Genomic DNA, 24260 nt, shown 5'->3' on the forward strand with positions numbered 1-24260 from the left:
CTTCAGCAGATTTGACACTCATTGGCATCTTAGTGTAGTTATTGCTTGAAGCACTGGGAGAGAAACTACTCTTGGATGCTTGAGGTTTCGAAGCACTTGATCCTCCAGCAACAAAGCAAACATCACCGTTCATGTTTACTGACACATTTCCTTCATGAGAAGAGTTAGAACCTAACTCTCCTTTGGAGTAGTAAGCAGCAGATTCAGACTTCGAACTTGAGCCTGAGTTAACTTTGGCACCATACATACCAGGGTCTTGAACCTGATCCGTTGGTGTTTCTTTACGAACCATATTAAGCTCAAAGGTTCTGAGCTTGTTTACTGCTGTCTCCAAGTCGTAATTAGGAAAGTCTTTGTCTTCCCTCATTAGAACAGTGTACATTTCCCACTTTGGTGGGAGAGCATCGAGAAGCTTCTCAACTATTTCCTCCTCTCTGTAAGCAATAGAATAGTTGTTCAGCTCTGTCATTAGATGATAATATCGGGTGATAATATCATCGAGCGATTCGTTCTTCAAATACTTGAAGACAGAGAACTGGGTCTTTAACAGCTTAATCTTCGAGGCACGAATACCCACATTCCCTTCGAATCTATTCTCAAGAGCATCCCAAAGCTCTCGTGCAGAAGTGTACTTCCGGAATGTATGGAGAATCTCTTGAGGAAGAGCCATAGTAATTGCAGCATGGGCCTTGCTTTCGGCCTCATACATCTTCTTCTCTTCTTCCTCCATCTTGCTGTACTTCTTTATCACATCCCTACCTTCGTATTCCATTGTCGGTGGAATATATTCATCCTGGATGCACACCCACATCTTTGCATCCTGGTATTTAATATACTGAATGAACCTATCTTTCCACGCTACAAAGTCGGTTCCTTTGATCAACCTTGGGGCCTTAGTAGCCGACCCCGCTTCAACTTCCATTTTGACTAACTCTGAGATGTTAATCGGCGACATCTTCTCGAAAACACGAAAAACCTGAAAAAAACAAAAATTCTTCCAAACAGTACTATAGGCGAAGTTAAGGATAACTTCGCTTAAGTGTTAACTTCGCTGGAAAATCCTTAAATTTGCGTGACTTGGCGAAGTTGAGAATAACTTCGCTTAAGGTAAGCGAACTTAGGAGCGAACTTATGAGGTAGGCGAAGTTGTGGATAACTTCGCTCAACCTTATATCTTCGCCGAAACCCTACTTCCAGTGACGGCAACTTCACCTGAAGAACAACAACTTCGCCCGAATATGACTGTATAAGGTGAGTATATTCAGATCTGTTTTCGACGATTTAGCAGTTTCCGGTCGGTGTAACGGCTTGAATATGACTGTATAAGGTGAGTATAACACAATATCAACGAAAACGCGTCCCGCGAATAGGTCAAACGAGACGTTTTCTACACCCGCGTGAAATCCCGAACCACACAATCGAGCCAAAGCTCTGATACCAATTGTAGGTTCCCGGACGGATCTTACACGGGATATCGCTATCTACGTAAACGCTAGACTATGAACTACTGACATTTATGTACCAACATATACGAATCATTTTAGCCTATGCAGCTTTCAAAAACTTTAAAGTTTATCAAATGGACGTTAAGAGTGCTTCTTGAATGGGGAAATTCACGAAGAGGTGTATGTGAAGCAGCCTCCTGATTTTGAAGATCCTAACTATCTAGAATGTGTTTACCGATTAAACAACGCTCTATATGGTCTTCACCAAGCCCCGAGGGCTTGGTACAGCATGTTGGCTGACCATCTGATTGATAATGGATTCAAGCGAGGATTGTGGATTGTACCCTTTTCTACAAGACTGTGGAAGATAATCTCCTTGTCCAGATATAGGTTGATGATATCATATTTGGCTCAACAAACGACAAGTTATGTAAGGATTTTGAGAAGGCAATGCAGACAAAGTTCGAGATGAGTTCAATGGGAGAGATGAATTTCTTTTTGGGGTTGTAGGTTCACCAGTCTGATTCTGGAATTTTAATTCACCAGGCTAAGTATTTGAATGATGTCTTGAGCCAATTCAAGATTACTGCCAGAAAAGTCCCCTCGACTCCTCTTTCCGTGGGTCACAATTTATCACCGAACTTAATTGGAGGACACCATTGATCCGACCCTCTATTGAGATATGATTGATTCTTTAATGTACTTAACTGTGTCTCATCCTGATATAATGTTTGCTGTTTTTTATGTGTCAGGTATCAATCGAGTCCTCGAGTAACTCATTTGGTGGCTGTTAAGCGTACTTTTCACTATCTGAGGGGTAATCGTGACACCGGGTTATGGTATCCCAAGGATTATAGTTTTAATCTTACTGCTTACACAGATTCAGACTATGAATGGTGCAAGATTAATTTCAAGTCTACTATAGCAGGATGTCAATTTTTAGGAAACCGGCTTGTTTCCTGGCAGTGTAAGAAGTAGACAACGGTCTCCACTTCAACCGCCGCAGTCGAGTACATGGCAGCCTCGAGTTGTTGTTCACAGGTTTTATAGATCCAGCAACATCTGTGTGATTATGGTTTGAAGTTTCTTACTACTCCCATATTTATTGATAATTCTGCTGCGATAAATATAACTAAATATCTCGTTCAGCATTCTAAAATGAAACATATTAAAATTCATTATCATTTTATCTGCGACTGCTATGAAAAGAAATTAATTAATCTTGAAAATATTCACACGGATTTTCAGAGACCTTTTTACCAAAACATTTGACAAAACGAGATTTACATATTTGCTTGGTTTAAATTGTTCAAAAACTTTAAATGAAATTCATAAGCTCAAATAATAACTTTATTTTTTTTGTAAAGTTTTTCGTTTATCTTCTTTCTTCATGTTTTTAATTTTTAGGGGGGGGGAGGTATATGTGAAAAATACAAAAATATTGTTAATTTCTGTTTGAATATAAATATAAAAAAACATTCAAATGTTAAAAAGCCAAAAATATTGAAAAATGTTCCTCAAAATGAGTTTTTGAATCAAAAAGGAAAAATGATAGTACATTGATGTAGCGGACCTAACACATGGATAAATTACACTAAAAAGTGTCGTAAGATCAATTATATGATGTGTATGATAGGCTTGACAGATCGTATAAGTGCTAAAAAGATATAAACTTAAATGATACCCGAATCTAGTGGCACAACATCTTGATGCATAGTTAATATATGTTTTAATAATTAAAAATTTTAAAGGTTGTTGTGTGTACATGCGTTAATTTTGCAAAGAAATTCAACTTATTTTTCTTTTTATATTGCAAAGAAATTCAACTTGATTTTTTCTTTATTTTTCCTTAAGTCTTGGATCTTGTCCGCGCGTAGTAATACCGATATGAAGGCTAAGGCCTAAGTATTCTGCTTTATTTTCTTAGTTTTTCGTATAAAGCCATGGACTTTTTCCGCGCGATAGTATGGTATTATCCGAATTGATTGTTAAGGCCTTATACAATTTCAACTTATTTTACCTTTTTATTTTGTTTAAATGAAACTTTATCTGCATGTATAAATACGGACCTTAACGAAAAATTTTAACCTTCTGTTTTATTTTATTTTTGTTATTTTTGCGTGAGTCACGGCTAATCATGTTAAGAAAAAGAAAAATGTATACAGGCGAAAATTCACTGTATTAAAATATAAAATTATGTTTGATAGGTAGGGTCAACATAAGATTTGTGCTTGAACAATTAATATGTATCATAAAGCTACTAAAGGGTCTGTATAAAGTTTAACGTATGTGGACAATTATATCTGCAATCATTGTTGGATTAGTGCATAATAATGTCAAAATTTAAGTGTTGTTTAGGATGTTATTAGTCAATATGATTCCCTGCTTAAACTCACAAACATATATACTGCTTATCGTATTTTGTTTTGATTTTAATTTTTGTTTGAATATTTGAAAAATTACAAAAAAAAAAAAAAAAAAAGTTTTCGGTGTGTTTTGATATAAACATAGAAAATCCAAAAAGATTTTATTTTATGCTTTCTTTTTTTATTACCAAGCTATGCAAATTAAAAAAATTTGATAAAAAATCTTAATAAGATTTTACCCATGACTTTAAGTTAATATTTATAAAAATGGAGTCAAAAATGGTTTTGATGTTTAGGTTAAGAATTTTGCAAGTGTTTGCGTGGTAAAATACCTTCATTCGTTAAGATAAAATCTCATTCGTTATAAAATGATAAGGAATGAATGGTCATTCGTTACTTACTCTTCACGAATGTTCTTCATTCGTTACAAAATTACACATTCGCTTCTGATATACTAACGAATAAGGACTCATTCATTGATTTGTTAACGAATGAGTAACGAATACAAGGTTACTCATTAAATACTTAAGGAATGAATGACTATTCATTAATTTCTTTAACGAATGAGACATTCGGGTGCTTTGGGAAGTGTGCATTTTCGTAAGGACTATATAAACCCTAACACACGAATGGGAGTCCATTCGTTTGCACACTATTCGTCTTGAAAACCCTACACACTAAGGTGCTGTTTGTTTTTCAGAGATAAAATGTCTGCAGTCTGCGGACCACATCCGCAGTCATCTGTAACAGAAGAGGTGGACCAAACCTCTGCAGTCTGCAAGAAGAAGGCTGTTTGTTTTTTAACATTTGCAGAATACTAAAATAAAACATATCTAGATTATTACATGTGTGTGTGTGTGTTTTCGTTCTAGTCACTTTTAAAAGGTAATTTATATATATGTGTGTTTTTGCTCTAGTCGCTTTTAAAAGTTTTCGCTCTAGACACTTTTAAAAGGTAATTTTTATACATGATATCATGTAGCAAAACATATCTAGATTATTTAATTGTTATCACCTCTTTGTCTCCAAACAATACATTTATCACAAATTAAATATATAATATAAGCCAATATCAAACAATTGTGGTAGGTAAAGCAAAAGAATCTGCAGCTCTTGATAAGCAAGCATCAAAAGCAACAAAACTAAACCAAAATATGTTGCACAAACTCTCTTCAAATCTTTTCTTTTTCTTCATTTTCTTCCCTTCTATTATGAGATCCCATGTTCTCACTTACTTTGGATGCTCCCAAGAAAAACCTCCGGCAAAGTATCATCGGAGGTGCGGCGCCGAAAGTAGAGGTCGCTGGTGGCGCGGGGCTGTGGTCGCCGGAGGTGGCGGGGTGCCGGAGATGGTAGGAGTGAAAGGGGGCTAGGGTTTTGAGAGATCGGTGGAACAAGATACCAGAAGAAAAATAATAACATTAGGAGATGTAGAAAAACTTGAGAAGTGGGTGGTCCATGTCTTCTTGGATAAGAGGGCGCGAAGACGTTTTTAATGAAATGTCTGCAGAAAAACAAACAGTTTGCGAGCCTAAAGGTCTACGCCTGGTCTGCGCGGCGCAGACATAAGAGGCCAGGAAGATCTTCAGACAAAAAATAAGCACCACCTAAGAAAACCTCTTGCAAAATTTTCTAGAACCATTTGAGATTCATATTTGTTTGTTTCATCATCCTAGAGTGATCATAAGGTATATCGAACATCTTATTTGAGGTTAATCTAAACTTTTATGAGATTTGATAGGGTTTGACGGTAAATCCCTTACGGATCAAAATTAAACAAAATAACCTTTAAACATAAAGTTAAAATCCAATTAGAAATGGTTAGGTTGTTATCGATGGACTATCGATGACAATGAAACTAAAAACGAAATTGTTAGGTTGTTAAAATCAAACTGTCATTTTACATTACCTTAGACCTTTTATGGAACTGAAAACGATAGATAGGAACTAACATTGCAACTTTTAAAAGTTAGGGATGAAATCCGAAAGTTGTCCTAAGTCACAGGTCCATTCATGTAATTTACTTTTTATTTTTATATAGATTTTTATAAATGAGTGGTCATATATGTTCTCTCTCATTGAGCCTTTACTTACATCATATATCCTAAAATAAATCTAAACTATAGCATTTACAGATATGATTAAAAGGTAATGTTTATATTGAAACATAGACAAACAGTTGTTTACTGAGCCGTTACCCATTTTGAATAGTATGAAAATACATGCATAATTTTAAAAATAGAAAATTGAATTTCATGAACATGTTAAGCTAGAAGACCAAAAGGATTATATAAACAAGTTCTTTCATAAGGTGTTGGATTATTACTATTAGGATAGAGCATTTGAAACTGCTCCTTTATATTTATGTGAGTGGTTTTTCTGTATTGTATGGAGTAGTTGTATATGGTTATGAGTGAAGGAACGAGAAAAGATAATGATAAAAGTATTAAAAGTATTATTTAATTGAAAATTAGAGAGGGAAAATACATTGTTTTTAGGGTAATTAAAATAGAGACGGAGATAAGAAGTCAAATGCTTAATATATAAGGTTTGGACTTCCTAGAACCCTCCAATAATTCAAATCAGATAAAAAGGTTTCATATGTCAATTATTGAATTTGACTTTGTCTTCTAATGATTTCTTCAGTTTTGACTCTATCACATGATAAGATCGACTTTGTACCTACCATGGTTGAAACTATACATTGTAAGACGTAACTGAAAGTGATACTTTGTGTCTGAACCAAGCTCTTACTACGATATTTCTATGAAAACTCGTGTAAAAATCTCAATAACTAACCAAGATCATGTTATCACCACATCCGTGTCGTCTTTTTTCTCTAGCAGAAATACAATCTGCAACAAGAGACTTTGCTGATGAACTTGTCATCGGACAGGGAGGATTCGGAAAGGTCTACAAAGGTAAAATTGCTAGTGAAGAAGGTGACCTTGTTGTGGCCATCAAACGTTTAGATTCTATGTCCAAACAAGGGGAACTTGAGTTCAGGGCCGAAATCGAGACACTTTCTAAGTTGCGTCACTGTCACCTTGTTTCTCTTATTGGTTATTGTGATGATAACAAGGAAATGATTCTTGTTTATGAATATATGCCTAATGGAACCCTCTACCATCATCTACACAAAGCCGAGACTCCTTTAAATTGGGTTCAAAGACTGAGGATTGCAATAGGTGCTGGACGTGGATTAGACTATCTTCACACAGGTGTTGGGACTCGAGAAGGATTCATACACCGTGATGTTAAAAGCTCGAACATTCTTTTGGATGAAAAGTGGGAAGCTTTGATATCGGATTTTGGGTTATCCAAAATAGGCCCAACTAATCAATCATCGTCATACGTTGATGCAAGTGTAAAGGGCACATTCGGCTATTTGGATCCAGAGTATTTCTATACCAGAAGATTGACGAGGAAAACAGATGTATTTGCTTTTGGGGTCGTATTGTTTGAATTGCTATCTGGGAGGCTTCCAGTCGACATACAGCATGGTGAGGCATGTGGTTTGGTAAGGTGGGCTCAAACATGTGTGAAAGAACGAAAATTAGATCAACTGGTTGATCCCAGTATAAGGGGGACAATTTTTCCAAAATGTTTAAAACGGTTTGCCCGAATTGCATATCATTGTTTGCTTAGAGTTCCGAAAGAACGCCCTACCATGACAATGGTTGTGGCGTCACTTCAAGCTATACTGGAGCTACAACAAAAAAATGACAATTTTGCAAATTCAATAGGCGCGACGATGGGGTTTACTTGGAAGATTCATAAGTATCTTACTTCCATGACCAAACAAAGTTCTGGTATGCCCAACCTATTCATGAGTGTTGTGTGTTAATTAGCAGTCATAGTCTGAGCATTTGGTATGCACAAAATTTTCATGAGCCGAACCAGCTTTAGCTCAGACTCTAAGTTAAGCGTGCCGGCTTAGCTGACTCATTTATCTTAGCGAGTCTGAAATGTTGAGCTCGAGCTATATAATGGTTCATCAAGTCAGCTCGCTTTAAATCTAATGTGTATTAATTATATGTAATATTAAAATTTTATATTAAATTGTATCAAGTGGGCTCATGGACCAGCTTGTGTGGTTTTATTTATAAAATAGTATTAATTTATAACTTATAAATATGAAGATTTAGCATAACTTAAACAGATTTAGCAAGGCAATAAGTGAGCTTACCTTGGCCCGAGCTCGGCTCTTTTATAAATGAGCCGATTCTGAACGATTTTTTTTTTCTAGTGAGCCACGAGCTATTTGAACAAACCTACCTGGAATTTTATTCATTTCTTTTGATGTGTCGTTAGTAAAAATGATTTGTTGTAACACCCCGGCTTTAAGCGGAATACGCCCGGGTGTAACGTACAGGTCACTCATAAGATCGTAACGCTATTAAAGCGACAATAATTATATTAAATTCATTCCATAGCATAGCAAATACACAAATTGTTCATAAGATAAAAGAGACAATATACAATTCATTGAATCGCAAATAAGTTCTTTATTTAAAATATCCTAAGCTATACTAATGATCTTCGTCCTTAGCAATCCATTGATTCAACCTGTAGCACATTGAAAATAATATATTTTGTCAACAATTAAGTTGGTGAATTTTCTTAAGTTTTTGTGTATACATATACATATATATATATATATAACTCGCGATTCAACAATTGTTGTGCATTATGTATTCAAGCGTAAAGTAAATGAAATCAAATAGTGTCGTCCTCCTATTCATTTAGCCGAAGCCGTTGAAGTCGGGGAAATAAGAACCACCTTACGTAAACAACCGAAGTCGTAACGTTAGACGGCGCGGGTACGTCCCGTCGGACCCTCCCACTATGTGTATGCGTTTGCGTTTGCGTTTGCGTAACTTTCACCAATAAAACAATAAACACGTTGCAAGCGGGTTCACGTATAATCATAAACAATATGCACAAATAATATTAACATGCACCATATAAGTGAATCGATTTGTAAACATGCGCATAACTAACAAAAGAAAAACTTGTGACGTGCTACGCCCCAAAACATTACAAAGCGTTAAAAATGGGGTTATGAAGAACTCACCTTTGAAATCGAAGCGAAAATAAAAATAAAACCGAAATGCGTCAAAGGAACCGAAACGATTGAACTTCTCGAACTATAATTAAAACAAAAGCAAAGTCTAACTATCGGGATTGAAAAAGTTACAAATATTAGGTTAACGGGATTTTGTATTATTTTAATATTATTTTAAGGCATTGTATTATAATATTATATTTAATCTTTATCGGCATTTTAATTATTTATATTATTTAGATATTACAGTTAATGCTATTAAAAGACTTATGGTATTTACAAGGCACAGATTTTTTTTATCTCATAAGATTAATTATGCTATTGAAATAGAACCAACGAATTAAAATCTAATGAATTATAGTTAACGAATTTTAAAGTGAACGAGTTAATATCAACGAGTTAACGATTTATAAATATTTCTTAATTTCAAAATTATTACTAAGTTTGAATGATACAACGTTTACGAAAATTTGGTGTTACCGATATATTTTTATTGAAAAAGAAAGTGTTAACGAATAATAAAGTTTACCAAACAAACAATAAATATATAAATATTTTATGAGTTTTAACGAAACTCGACGGGTTTAAAAAATTGGTTTTTAGGTGAAAACGATAAAATAAATTTATTTAACTTACAATAATTTATTTGATTTTTTTTAATAATTTCTCGTAATTTAATTTGGTTTGGTTTAATATATAATTTATATGCTATAAAAGCTGGAAAAAAAATATAAAGTGCTGATTTGGGGGTTTGAACCCAGGTATTAAGGTTCACGTTCATACATCCTAACCAATTGAACTGGTATGATTTATGCTTTATAACCAGAAAATGTTACAAATAAAGAATATTAAAACTTCATCTTCTTCACTAACAAACCCTAGAATAAAACTTGTTAATTGAATCCATGCTTGCTAAAATTGATTTAGGGGTTTTAATTTTCGGCCAAAAACTAACAAAAACCATATATTACTTACTTGATTTGGTGCCGGAAAGATAGTGAACGGTGGTTGGCCGGAAATTAACTTTGATGAACAAGACGGAATTACAAAGAGTATATTATATTGATATGATGTTGTGGACAAGTTTGGATGAAGATTTAGGTCCTATTTATACTACTAATGGGAGCGTAATGCGTTTAATGTCTGTTAATGAGTTTTAATTGTAATTCCGGCGAGTTCGCGGATGATTACATGCCTATAATGGACGTTTTAACACAATTAAACCATTGAATATGATTTATTATCGACGACTAAAGCCGTTACACGAGTTAATTGGTCAAAGCGCGAGATTTGGGGCTGTTTATAGGTCGCCGGAGGTTTAGTTGCGTCGCCGGAAGTTTCTATGCCGGAAAAACGTATCTACGGGAGCTGTAGCTGGATATTATACATTTATGTTTAAATTACAAATTGGTCCCGCATGTTTAGAGTTATGATAAAACATATTTTTAATATAGTTACACAAGTAACCCTTATAGTTTCATGATGTATCAAAAGAATTTAAAGTAAAATTACAAATTTAATCTTGAACTTTGATATGTTAAAATTCTTGGATATTATTTATATTTTACCCAAATAGTTCGCAACTCGTTTAAATAAAAACTTAAAATCTCGAAAGTTCGTTAATTGAACAAAATGAATAGAAAACAAATGAGCAATAACCGTAAGTAATCGTGATCATTATATTAATGATGAACGTTGAACACGAATATAATGAAATGACGAAACCGGTCAGTTTATCTAATATAAGAGCAAATTCAAATTCAAAAGAAATTGACGAATTATAAATACATTAACGAAACTTGAGATATATATAAATATATATGTATATCTTTATAACAAAACCGAAAATTTAAAAATGGGTCGGGTTTTCAGGTTTGAAAAGTAACGAATGTTACATTTGTAACCATGAGATCCATTTTCTTTGTCCAAAAGAATGCCACTTGCTGTCATTAGTTATATTATTAACTCTGTTTTTTTTCTCTAAGACCAAAAAACAGGTTCTTCAACCAACAAGGACGGTAGCGATCATGGTGAAATGTCTCATCAGCGTGTTGAAGTATTAGCTAGAGATCTGAAAATATTCACATATGATGAGCTGAAATGTGCTTCAAGGTTCTTCGGTAATGACATGCGCTTAGGTAAGGGGGTTCATGGAGCGGTGTACAAAGGTTGGATCGATAGAATGACATATGCACCGTGTATGCTTGATACTGGATTACCAATTGCAATTAAGAGACTTAATAGCTACAAATTTGTAAGCCTTCTAAAAGTGAAAGTATTTTCTAGTTACCCCTTTCTATTTTAAGTTTATCAAAATAAGTATCTCTTTCATGTAACACTTGATCTATTGAACACAGTTTGATCCGGATATGCTGAAAGAGTTTTATCACCCCAACCTTGTTAAACTCATAGGATACTGCTTGGAAGGTGAACAACTCTTTCTCGTATATGAATTCATGAGCAATGGGAACTTGAAGTCTCTCATGTCGAGTTGTAAGTTGAATAATTTAAAATCCCATAAACAAATCAAAACCGAAAAAATATGCAACTCTCTAGAGAGTATTGGTTAATTTTCTTGTATTATAGGGGCTACAGAACAACTTCCATTGGTTATAAAGGTAAAAATAGTAGTTGGGATTGCACGAGCGATTGTTTTCTTGCACAAGACTCAAGATGAAGTAGGAGCAAATTCTTATCGCAGAGGAAAGGTTTGTGAGTATCTGCTTCATAGAAATAAGATATTGCTTGATGAGGTATAATCTGAGCTTTGTTTGAACATTTAAAACTAGACTGTTTCCCTATGATTTATATGTATGCATGAAATAAAATTTTGCAGAATTTTACCGCAAAGCTTTCAGATTACGACATAGCAAAATTAGTACATGGTCACTATCCAAACAGCAATGATAGTCTTCATGATGATTATATTCTTGGGTTCAGTAAGTTACTTCATTTTGAATAATTATTTTAGCTTGTCATTGTTTATGTAATTTGCATTCGTCGGAATAATGATCATTTTGTCAGAGCCCCTTGCATTGCAGACCAATCTCTATGGTTTTACAGTTGTACTCGCTGAGGTACTGACGGGAAGACTAATCTTCTATGAACATGACGTTCAAAAGATCGATGATTTCTTGCTTCAACGAGGAAAAATGCCGTTGAGTCATATTGCAAAATCTTGTTTTCAAATGGTTGATGATGTGGATTGTGAATCAAAGGTGCTAACAATGTTGGGGGAGTATGAGAAGTATATCCCTGCGATTCATAATGAGGCGTTTTCACCAACAAAGAGTTATATATCGTAAGTTCATTCATAATTAAATGCTTCGATTAGCCTCCATATTGCGTGATTATTTATAATAACCTACTCGAATCGCTCATAGTGTGTAAAATTAACCTTGTAATGTACAGAATTCTGGAGATGGTTACCATGAAGGGCCACATAGATTCGCTGGTGGAGCTCAAAAGGCTCGATATGGATACACGCGAACTACATTACTCCGGCTAATAGAGAATGCGGGATATCCTCATGAAACTAATACTTTGTTTTCCGGTTCAGTTATGAGGAACACTCAATTAATCATCAAGCTTTTGATTTTAGTGTAGTTCATGTATGATAACGTATCTTGAGTTGTTATCTTGGCTTGTAAATATCCACAACCTAAGTGAAATTACTTAGATTTGCGAATATTCCACCATCCTCAGACCTGCTAATAGCTTTACTATTAATGGGATTTTTCTGGACGTGATTTATTGATTGATCGATTGATAATTGAAATGACTTCTTGTCATCATTGGACAGCAATAAGCTGTTAAAGTCTACGAAACATGTATATCTTGACAAAACATGACACAAAATGGAAGCACCAAAAGAAAAGAACAGAGAAAAATATTCTCGAAGAAAATCGTATTAGGATTGATTTTTATAATGTAGGGAGTGTTTTATGGTGTCATAAGTGGATAAGAGAGAAAATTTAATGATTTTTCTATATAGATTTAAAAAATTATTGTTCAATCATAGTAATTTTCTAACTTTAAGTGGGTGTGAGTAAAGGAAAAAGAAAAGGTAATGATAAAGGTATAAAAAAATATTATATAATGCCTTTTAATCTAATTATAGATTTGGAGACAGGGAAAGTGATACGAATGCTGGATTTGACAAATTTTCAAAATTACAATCTGACGTAAATTAGATTTACACATTTATGCTAAATATGGAAAGTTTAAAGCTTTCAAAATTGTAGGATAACTCTTGATTGACGAGATAAGCCCCTAAATGAGTAAATGAAAGAATTTGAGTTACCAGTTTCCCCTTGTTCAACTTGAATAAGCTTCTTAGGATATCAGAACCTATAACGTTGACTTTTATAGTTGAAATTGTATCAAATCTGCATAATTCTAAATAGGTTTATTGGGACACAAATTATGAATCAACCATGTGGACAGAAAAATCTGAGGAATGGTTTATGGACTAAAACATTAGGAAGGCATCTAATTTAGCATGTAAAAGAACTACAATTAGTGATAAACATCTAATGGATTTCTTCATATGTTTCTTAATTCAAAGATAAGAAATTCATTAATGGCGCGTTTGTTTCACAGACTTTTTTAAAGGATTTGGAATTGGAATTGGAATTGGATTTGGAATTGAAATGTTTGAGAATCCCTAACATATGTTTGGTTGGTTAATATGTATTGAAATTGGAATCTTCTTCATTCTCGGGTTTTTTTTTTTTTTTTTTTAAGAACGAGGGAAACGGCGAAAACGTTTAGGTTTTTTTACATTTTTCGTTTTTGATTTGTATTTTGAGTTATGATTTTTATATTAATTTTTTTGAATATTTTTTGAAAGAGTTTTTATTGTTAATAAGAAAATCCTTTATTTTCATAACAATCCTTATAAAATAGATGATATTTTAAAATCCCATGAAATGTGGGATTTGATGGGATTTAGTTTTCATTCCCATTCTTTCATTTAATAAAACGAACATATCAATTCATGAGATTTAAAATCCCATTTCTTATAATTCCTTCCAAATCCTTAAAACGAAAAGGACCTAAAAGCATCAAAGATCACCCTTTTTTAGAACTTTGTTTCTTCATGTTTTAGTCCTCTAGAGACTTTATCTCATTATTTGGAAGCAAAAAATTTTTGATATACTTATTTAACACAAATAAAGGTGGACATAAAACCAGGTTCCAGTCCTGATCCGGTGGTACCCAACCGGACCCAGTTCTACCCAATCCCTGTGTAAGAATCAGGTCACCTCTACCTGGTAAAAACCCGAACCAAACAAAACCAGTCAGAATCCGCCCAAAAACCCAATCATACCTAGAACCAGTTCCTACCCAACCAAATTCTAGACTTTTGCTTACCAAACCCGAAATTCCGGTTCCAGTTCCTAAAAAACCTGGTTTGCCCACCTCTAAACAGAAATACCATCAACAAAGCCCATGTCTAAATTCAAAAAAAAAAAGTATGGAGCTATATAAAAATAATCTCATTATTGATTTCCAAGGTTTTTGAATAAGCACATCACTGAAAGAAATGGTTTAAGTTAACACTACCTGCTACTGCAATTGCAATCTCTTCTAAACAAACATAGCACAACTCCTCTAAATATAATAAACATATAACTAAAGACCAAAAATTACAGCATCATACAAGTGAAGAAACATGCTGAAGCCTTGTGCATATCCCCTGCCTCATAAGCTGCCATATTACATATAGCACAGCATAACAGCTCTAAGCCTGCATCATACAAGTGAAGACAACCAGTTTAACTCATTTATCTTAGCGGGTCATAGGGGTTGGCATGTTGTAACCCAAGCACAGCCCAATTAACCCGTCTATCTAAACAGAACAAACGGGTTGCCCGTTTGTTACAAACTAGTTACACAGTCATAAGCGGTCGACCATCTTAATAAAACGGGTTAAACATGTCAATCCAAACACAACCCCAATATTTAAACAGGTTAAACAGATTAACCCGAACACCATAAGTTTACTAACAGCTTAAATACGACATCACAAAACCAGATTTATTTTCTGTCATATCAAGAACTGCCACTCTTATCAATTATCATTACAAAATATTAATCGAAGTGTCAGTTTCAACACACGAGATTCCTTCGTTTTCTTTATCGTAAAGGGTATTTTAGACATTTCACAAATCATCATATATTGGAACTTTCTTATTCTTACTGCTAAAAATCACCAAAAAAAATTAAAACAAAACTTGGCTCATTAACACAGAGTAAGATAAACATACCATCAACTAGTACCAGAACCCGATTCCGAATCCGTCGAACCCGGTGGCAACGCAAACCCATTCCCATTAGATGGCAACTTCGACAACGCCGGCGGCTGCTGCAAAACCCCCAACGCCCGTTCCCGCTTCCCAAACAACTGCTTCCTCAACACATCATGCAAATGCCCAAACAACTCCTTCTTCAACGCCTCAAACGCCAAATCCAACCGCTCCAACTGCTCCATCGCATTCTTATTATACATAAACAACCCATAATACAACTCGAAACTATCACTCGACGTATTCTCCACCAAATCCAACAACCGCTCATACCCCTTCGTATTAATCGGCGTACTATCCAACCCCAACTTCTCCAGTATCCTTCCAACCGTATGCGTTATAAACTGCGACTCCGCCGCGTGCAAATCATGCTCCGCACACGTCATCTCCCGCATCAGACACCCTTCCCGCGCAAACGCGTCCAAAAACTTCTCACATCTCGAAACCCTCGATTCTTCCTCCCCAATCCGAACCTTATCGTATACAAACGGCAACCCGTTCCACCCGTCCTTCCCACTCTCCGGCCCGAACATCGGGTGGGTACACAAAATATCGAATTCGACCGGTAACGTTTGCAAGAACAAATCTTTAGCGAATTCTTTAACCGACAACACATCGACAAACAAAGTACTTCTTTTTAATCGTTGTAAAGGTAAAGACTTTAACACTTTATCGGTCGATAATATCGAAGTGCATAATAATATAACTTCTGGGTGTTCTTCACAAAGGTCATCTGGGTTAGTAAAGAACCTGACGCCAAGATCAGCGGCTTGTGTTGAGTAATCGGATCTTGAATACGCAAGAACATCATGGCCTTGGCGGACGAGGGTTTTGGCTAAGAATTGGCCGAAATTGCCGAACCCCACAATGGCTATTTTGAGGGTTTTGGATTTGGTGAAGTGGGTGTTGAGTTTGGATTCGTAGTCGAACGGTTGGGCGGCGTCGATGGCGGAGATTTGGGTGCGGTGGAGGCGGAGGGTGGGGGTGCGGCGGTGGGATGACGGCGGGAGGCGGCGGGGGTGGGCGGCTCGGTGGTGGGTGAAGTGGTGGTCGGAGAGAGTGGTTCCGGTGGTGGGGGTGGTGGCCGGAGAGATGGAGAGCATTTTCCGGCGAGGGTTTTGGGTTTTCCGGTGAGGGTTTGAGTGATTATTTTGGAAACTGGTATTATTTTATTTGAAGGGTGTGGAGGTCCGAAAACGTTTTAAAGGTGTGCGTGTGAAGTTAGGAAAGGCTTCGACAAAGAAAAAAAAAATTTGTGTGGAATTCGAAAATTTTTTTAGGTGTCCGGAGCATTCTCATCCAACCCTTTATTTTACGTGAGAGGTGTTTTTATAACTTAGAGAGTGATTCAGGATTTTAGAGCATTCTCATCCCATTCCCTATCCCTAAACCAAAAATTACATTAAAACTTACTACATTTTCTCTCTCTATTTCAATTAAATAATACTTTTTATACCTTTTATCATTATTTTTTCTCTTTCCTTCACTCACACCACTTTCAAAATATATTAAAAAATTATATGGAGTGAACAGTAGCTTTTCAGATATACAGAAAAATTACTGTTTTTTCTAAAATATAAAAACTCTTTATTCACAATAGCCTGAATCACTCTCTAAATTATAAAAACTCCCCTCACATTAAATGAGGGGTTGGATGAGAATGCTCTTATGGGTGAAGAGTTTTTATACTTTAGAAAAAGTAGTGATTTTTCTGTATATTTGAAAAGTTACTGTTCATCCCCTATAATTTTTTTAATATATTTTGAAAGTGGTTGTGAGTAAAGGAAAAAGAAAAGGTAATGATAAAAAGTACTATTATTTAATTGAAATAGAGAGAGAAAATGTAGTGCGTTTTAGTGTAATTTTTGATTTAGAGATAGAGGGTGGGATAAGAATGCTCTTAAATAAAAAGAGTATTTTGTTGGGTTTAAAACAATTTAATTTTAACATGGGCTTATTTGGTTATAATTTAGGTTGTGTAAAAAACTTTTGTATAAAAATAGAATTAAACATGTCTCATTTGAAACTAGACCTCATAACCTTTTGGTGGGAGTAATACCCCTTTACCACTAGACCAAGCTAGTAGTTATGTACTTTAGTTTAAACACTAAATATACATATTGTTTAAATAAAAATACATATAATTTAAAAAAAAATCTAGGGCTAGCGGGGTGTTGGCCTGTGGCCGACCTTGTGTGAAGTTCTTATTTATTTATTATTATTATTTTTAACAATCAACGAGTTAAGCTCGGCTCTCTAACATAACCCAATAAGAAAAGGCGACAACATACACCACATAAAATCCATGTCCATAAATAATATAATTTTACCACTTACTATTCAAAAACCAAATCTTTCACTTTCTTTAAGGTTCTTAAAACCTGAGTAAACCATTATTAATTATTCATTTCGTTAACTTTCATATCCGTTAATCCGTTCAATTTTAATTCGTTCGTTAACTTAAACTCGTTAACCTTAATTCATCAAATTTATAATTCATTAATTCTTAATTCTTTAACTTTACGTAAACTTAGTTATAATTGTTTGAGATAAATTTCTTATTTAAAATCCGTACTTTGTAATATCATAACTCACATATTAGTATTAAAGTTATAATATTAAAATAATATAGTTCGATAAAAATCCCGTTAAAGATAAATATAATATGCCATAAAATGCTATGAAAGCATTCTAAAATATCGCTTAACTCCTAAAACCAAAATATATAACCTTTTTAAACCCGTTAGTTAGTCCTTAAATATTTGTATTTATTTTATTTATAGTACGAGAAGTTCAATTGTTTAGGATTCTTTAACGTACTTTCGGTTGCTTCGGTTTCGTTAAACGCGCTTTCACTTTTTATTTCAAGTTGATCTTCGATTTCAAGGTGAGTTTCTCACACCCCCTTTTTAACGCTTTTACATTTTTGGGGGTAGCATATAATATCCCCCCCCCCCCTGCACTTAGGACCATTTTGTTATGAGTAGAAAAGGGACCCCCGATCCGAGTACATTGGTTGTTACCGACTGGAAAGGACATTGCATGCGAAGTAGTTATAATTTTCACAAGTTTCATGGAATCGCATGATTTGTATGTACTTATATAAAACTTGTGTGAACTTACCAACTATTCATTTAGTTGACCGTATTTTATATATATGCTACAGGTACTGCTAGTAGAAGATCATACACGGAGAAGCCACTAGACTTAGGTTATTTAAACAAATGGACAAAATGTTACTTGTAATTATATTTCCTTGTATTCTTTATTTACAAACTTGTGTATATGATGTTTAATTTAAATCAATTAATAATAATATTGTCACTTAATAGTGTCACATGTGTTTTGAACAATCTGTATGTCACACTCAGGCGTTTCCGCTTTAGCTGGAGTCTTACAGATTGGTTTCAGAGCCGTGACTATAATATTGGACACTAGACGTAGTGCCCTAGTTACTTATAGCTTATTTGTTTATTTGTTTAGGGTTACATGATTAGAAATTATGTGGGCCATATGTGATTGTTTGAATGCACATGTTATATTACTTTATTACTACTGATTCGTTTACGCCTCATGTACTGTCACACCCCGCCAAGGCGGAAACGTGGGCGCACGACATTCATGGATAATCACAGCTATTGATTAACGTTGTGATCCTACATGCGATGCGATGCTTGTATATGCCTACAAATTTCTTCCTGATTTTAATAACCTGAAAAACATACTTAAAAGTCAACATAATGTTGGTGAATTCATAGGTTTTAAATGCATGTTTAAACCCATTATTATGAAAATGTTGAGTTTCAAATGTTTAAAATGTATAAAACAAGTAATGATTTCTCAAATATATGCTTTCATGATTAAAACATTTATCAAAAGCTTATATTTTCATGGCAAAAGCGTGCTTTAAAACTTGTTCATGTTTACGTAAATAAAACGTATTTTAAAAGTTACTTACGTCTTCGTGATTAAAATGTACATTAAAACATATTTATGAAGTTGAAAACTTTGTTCATTACGATTGTGTTTTCCCGAAGAAAACGTTGTCCAAACAGTTTACATTTACGAACTTAAAAGCCCTTTTTGATATGTAACTGAATTTATGCACTGCAATATGATATATACGATAAGCTAAACAAGATCGATAATCCTCTGTAGACTAGCTAAGAATACAAATTAATATATGAGAATTAGCCTAAATCATGTTGTTTCATTGCCCGGTACCGTCCCACGGTAAATGTATTAGATTATATGCACCCGTTAACATGTCGGTTAGAGTGACTAACCATGAGCGGAGGATCAATCCCGATAGTACTACCCACATATTCCTCGGCTAAACCCATAGTTAATGATTATAGAATGTATTGATCCGAAGATGTTAGGGGCCTCGTGTAACTCATGCTCACATAAAGATTCTATGTCTTGCTTACTAATTATCGTATTAAATAAGTTTATGTAAAGTATGAAATAAGTTTATGCAATGTTATGAAATAAGTTTATGTAAAGTTATAAAAATATGTTTATGCAAAGTTACTAAACAAGTTTATGAAACGTAGTTACTAAAAAGTTTATGTAAAGTTACTAACTAAGTTAATGCAAAGTTATCAAACAAGTTTAGTATGTTTCTCCCCCTAGTTTGTAAAACAGTAAAAGAGAAAATGGGCTGTGAAACTCACCTTGTCGTCAGTGAGTGATGTTTAAGAACTCTTGTTTGTATTCATCCAACGGGCATCTATATTTTGCAAAATCCTATGATGAAGCTAGAAAAAATAATATCTTGAAGTTGAACACTCCCACCAATTTTTAATTCTTGAATTACTCCTAACCCTTGGTTCATCCTTCTTGAACTTAAGCGCACCTTCTCATATTAACTTGTCTAAAGGTTGAAATATTATTATAAAAATGTTGTTGATTTGCAAGAAGCAAAAAAGAAAAATGATATAAATGTGTGTTTGTTGAAAATCGAATCAGGGGGGTGTGTTTGGTGTGCTCGGCTAGAAAGAAAACAAGCGAGGGAGGGAGATGTGAGGTAGTGGGGATTTTGTTTTGGATTGCCAGGGAATATGGTGATATGATTTTAAGTAGTCTTAAGCTTCTTTATATAATACCACTTAGAGATAAGATGTTAGTGTGTGTGGATACCGAAATTTTGAAAGAGTTTTAAGATGGCTCGTTTTCAAGGTGGTGAGAGTCTGAGAGAGGAAGGGTCTAAACACACTTTATGTTAGTTGACTTATTTTCTAAATCCATTTTTGTATAATGGCTTATTTTAGCATGGTTAGACATAGGAATACTCAAAAACCAACATTTCCATCCCTTTTATCACTAATTGTGAAAATGTTAGAGTTTGCTCATGGATGGATGCATGCCATCGATTTGGACATGTATCACATGGGGGAGTCAAAGTAATTTGTTGGTTAGTGTAAGACTTTAGGATTATTTTAAGACCATTTGATCTTATCATATCTTTTTATATCTAGTTTCGGATATGTATCTAATTAGTTATTATATTCTAGTGAAAACAAAGGTTGATCATAATCTTACAATACTCATTGGCGTTTAATAAAATCATAAAAAGTTTTACTAATTTTCAATTAGTCGTCTTATTGGATTCATTTACACAAGTCTGTTTACTAAATATAAAGTATTGTTACGCTTCAGGCAAGATTCTGAGTCATTATTTATATACGTATATATAGATATATTGTGTCATTTTTTCCTTTGACATATAACAATATATTTTTTTTATTATTCAAAATATAGTATCACCAATCGTCATGTCGGGTGTTTGTAAGCATGACGTAGTAATCCATATAATCACCTAGCGTGTGAGATACATGCGAACGTAATTTCTTAGACTTTTGATGATTTAATGAATATGTATCTAATCTAGGGCATTTATTAATGTCATTATGTCTAATTATTGTTTAAAAATTGTACGGATATTGCGGGTTGTCACATGTACACAAGCACACACACAAGTCCAAGGCTTTTTCCTAAACAAATATTTTCAATCGATTTTATTTCGGTTTTCCGATATTTCTTCTTCTTAAAGATGGTTTTACGTGGCGGGTATATGTCGTAACTGTAAAGGGGACGTGCTTGTTTTCCGAACTTTTGACACCAAGGTTAATCAAACTTCATACTTGAATTTCACTCAAAAAAAACTTCTAATTCTTGGAAACAAACTTCGGTTTTATTCGATTATTGATTTTGTTACACATGGAATCTACCTATTCTAATAAAGTAAAATAAATGTAGACACTTGTCGTCTTTTAGTTAATTCTTATAATTTTTTCCCTCCAAACTAATATATATTTAATAGATCAATTATTATTCACTTTTCTTTTACAATATATTTATATAATATCTATATATTTTTATAAATATAAATATTAACATATTATTTTACTTTATATTTCAAAATACTTGGTGAATTCCAAAAATCAACAACAAATTATGTTTCTCAAATGAAAATTGTTTCGGGTTTGTTGTGAAACTTAAATTTGATTTTATGGGTTAAAAGTTGGTGAATAGATTGTTTGGTACAAGTTAACTACATTTAAATCAAAATTTGTTACGGGTCAAAAATGAAAATTTTGAGTATTTTTAAAAGTTTGAGAATGCAAACTAGATTTATTGTTAAATTTTTTATGGGTTCAAATTGTTGACTTGAAATGTTAAAAGTATGAAAGTTAGAATTTTATGCATGATTCGGGTTTCAAATTTATTTTTAAGGGCATTTTTTGAAATAATCAAAAGGTTCGGGATTTGGAAAATTGACTATTATTCCTTCAACTATTAAAATTTAATAAAAGATTGTCTATCAATGCTTTTAACTTTTATCAAATTTGAAATATTTATGTTAACATTAACTATTCCTTCAGTGGTGATCAAAACGTTGTATGGGAAGCATTTCATGCAAAAATATGCTCAAATGAAACAAAATATTCAAAAAATTGAATGGGTTAGCATGTTACTTTTTCTGTTGCCATTATGACCAAGTCGAGAAGCTCTCTGAAACTTATCAAAATCTTTTTCATGTTGTAGTTTAAAAAAACATAGTTCTTGAAAAACATTCATCGTTATAATTTAATGTTCGACTTTCCTTTTATGGGTGGTAAATTGAGAAATATATCAATAAAGGTAACGTTCCTTTTGTATTTAGGCTGAGTGGTTAGAACAACTATTGTATGAGAGGTCTTATTTCCGAAATTGGTTCATAACCAAAATTCTTTCAATTATACATTTATGACATCGAGAATGAATTTTTCAACAGAAAGAAGCATTCTTGGATACATTTTTGCACGAATATTTTTTTGATTAAGTTCATTTAAAAAAATAATTTTGTGATATAAATAAAATCAATTTAAGTACACATAGTATAGATATAAGTATATAAATAAAGATTATATATTCTAAAATTGGACAATTCCTAATAAAACAAATAATGTTTATTGTAATTTACATGAGAAATTATAAAACTAAAAATGAAATTGAAATATTTAACAAATCTTAATTTTAATTTATAATATATATTATCATGTCATGCATAATAATATAAAAAGAATGTACCAACAACAATAACAATAACAACAACAATAATAATAATATGATTTCTTAGATTACATGTTCATTTAAAAATTAAATTACTCTCCTTAATATCTTAACTTTTCTAAGTATCTATATTTTATAGCATAACAGCAAAAATATGTATAGGTATATATTTTCTAATTTTAAAAACATTTTCATATGTAAAAATCGGATTTAAATCACAAAAGAAAAAAAAAGAATTTAATTGATTTATGACATTAATAGCTAATCAACTCAATATTTATTTAATATAACAAAATCAGAATTGTTTTTACATACTCTTCTTTAATCCGCCTTAAATATATAAATATACAATTTTAATTGAGAATATTAATATTGCAATTGATCAATGTCTTTCGAATTATGTCAAGTGTATCACACCTTCATTATTGTAATTTTTCCTATTCAAGTCTCTTCTTTTGATTTATTATGCAATCAAACATTCCAACGAAAATCAATGTTTCAATGCACTCATAATTAACTTCTTTTGTTTTCAAATTTTTACAAACTTGTAAAACTTTAACGCCATACTGGCATCGGCCGTGGGTGAGCTCTTTTATTTGTAACTTTATTACTAAATTGATAAAAAAAATAATAATAAATGATCATATGTTTTAATTATGTCTTATTGTTTTCAATAATGAGTAAAAACGCGAAGGCGTTGAACGTGACAATTGGGGTACTGCCAATGATGAGATTGAAGTGTAATTATTTACAAATTTGAAACATATAAACTTGCCACATCTTGTAAGTCAACTTCATACAATCATATTTGCTTTAATATTGAACTTTATATTTGTGTTACTTACATCTTATTTTATTAACAACACACAACAAAAATAATGTATGCTTAACAATAAACTCAACGCCAGAGAAAATGCATTGTGTAGTTAGGATCATAGTTCTTTTGGTGGCTTATTTTATTTAACGGAAGGTTTACTTTTAAGATACTAACTGCATATACAGAAAATCTACTTTACTTTCATGCTTATGACAATTTCCTTCAAGAAGTTGTCAAGTAATCCTTTTTACTTTTATCAAATTTGTAAATTCTAAACTTCTTAGTACTTGTAGTATATATATTCGAATATATTCGTAATACATTTTACAAAATTATGTTATTATGTTTAGCATTTAGTTTTTTTATTTCAAATAATTCATTGTATTAATTTGGATATTGACAAATCCCGTGTAATATACGGGTTCTAAAACTAGTATTTTAATATGATAACAAACTCCACATGATTTAGAAAGATCTCAAGTCATTTACAAATTGCCATACCTGTAATCGATACTACAATCATACGTACAATCCAAAATTGTCGTGCAAGAAACTCAAGAAATCACATGCTTGGAAAATTGCTACAGTTCCATAAACATAATGGATTTTGGACCCAAATGTGAGAGAACAAAGCGTAGGATTTCGTTCATCAATTATTTTAGTTGGCTCGCTGTGGATCCAAAAAATCTTTTCGGC

General features: G+C 33.2%; 2 protein-coding genes and 1 pseudogene across 2 annotated transcripts; 2 read left to right on the forward strand and 1 right to left on the reverse strand.

Annotated features, from left to right (window-relative positions):
- The first annotated feature begins 6497 nt into the window (after positions 1 to 6497).
- On the forward strand, positions 6498 to 7658 carry LOC143583415 (receptor-like protein kinase FERONIA pseudogene; annotated as a pseudogene).
- A 3256-nt stretch (positions 7659 to 10914) lies between these two features.
- On the forward strand, positions 10915 to 12387 carry LOC143583416 (putative serine/threonine-protein kinase PBL11). Its single transcript, XM_077065727.1, has 6 exons — positions 10915 to 11133; positions 11237 to 11372; positions 11466 to 11632; positions 11716 to 11818; positions 11904 to 12180; positions 12291 to 12387. The coding sequence occupies exons 1-6, from the start codon at positions 10915 to 10917 to the stop codon at positions 12385 to 12387; spliced, it is 999 nt and encodes a 332-aa protein (XP_076921842.1).
- Positions 12388 to 14385: 1998 nt separating this feature from the next.
- On the reverse strand, positions 14386 to 16293 carry LOC143583417 (arogenate dehydrogenase 2, chloroplastic-like). The gene is made up of 2 exons (XM_077065728.1): positions 15152 to 16293; positions 14386 to 14631 (listed from the first exon to the last, which is right to left on the reverse strand). Exon 1 carries the CDS (start codon positions 16291 to 16293, stop codon positions 15154 to 15156), a length of 1140 nt encoding a protein of 379 aa, XP_076921843.1. The 3' UTR covers positions 14386 to 14631; positions 15152 to 15153.
- Between the last annotated feature and the right edge of the window lie 7967 nt (positions 16294 to 24260).

This window comes from Bidens hawaiensis, unplaced genomic scaffold (assembly GCF_021521415.1).
Source record: "Bidens hawaiensis isolate Kalapana, Puna unplaced genomic scaffold, B.hawaiensis_p1.1 tig00032395_1, whole genome shotgun sequence".
Lineage (NCBI taxonomy): Eukaryota > Viridiplantae > Streptophyta > Magnoliopsida > Asterales > Asteraceae > Bidens > Bidens hawaiensis.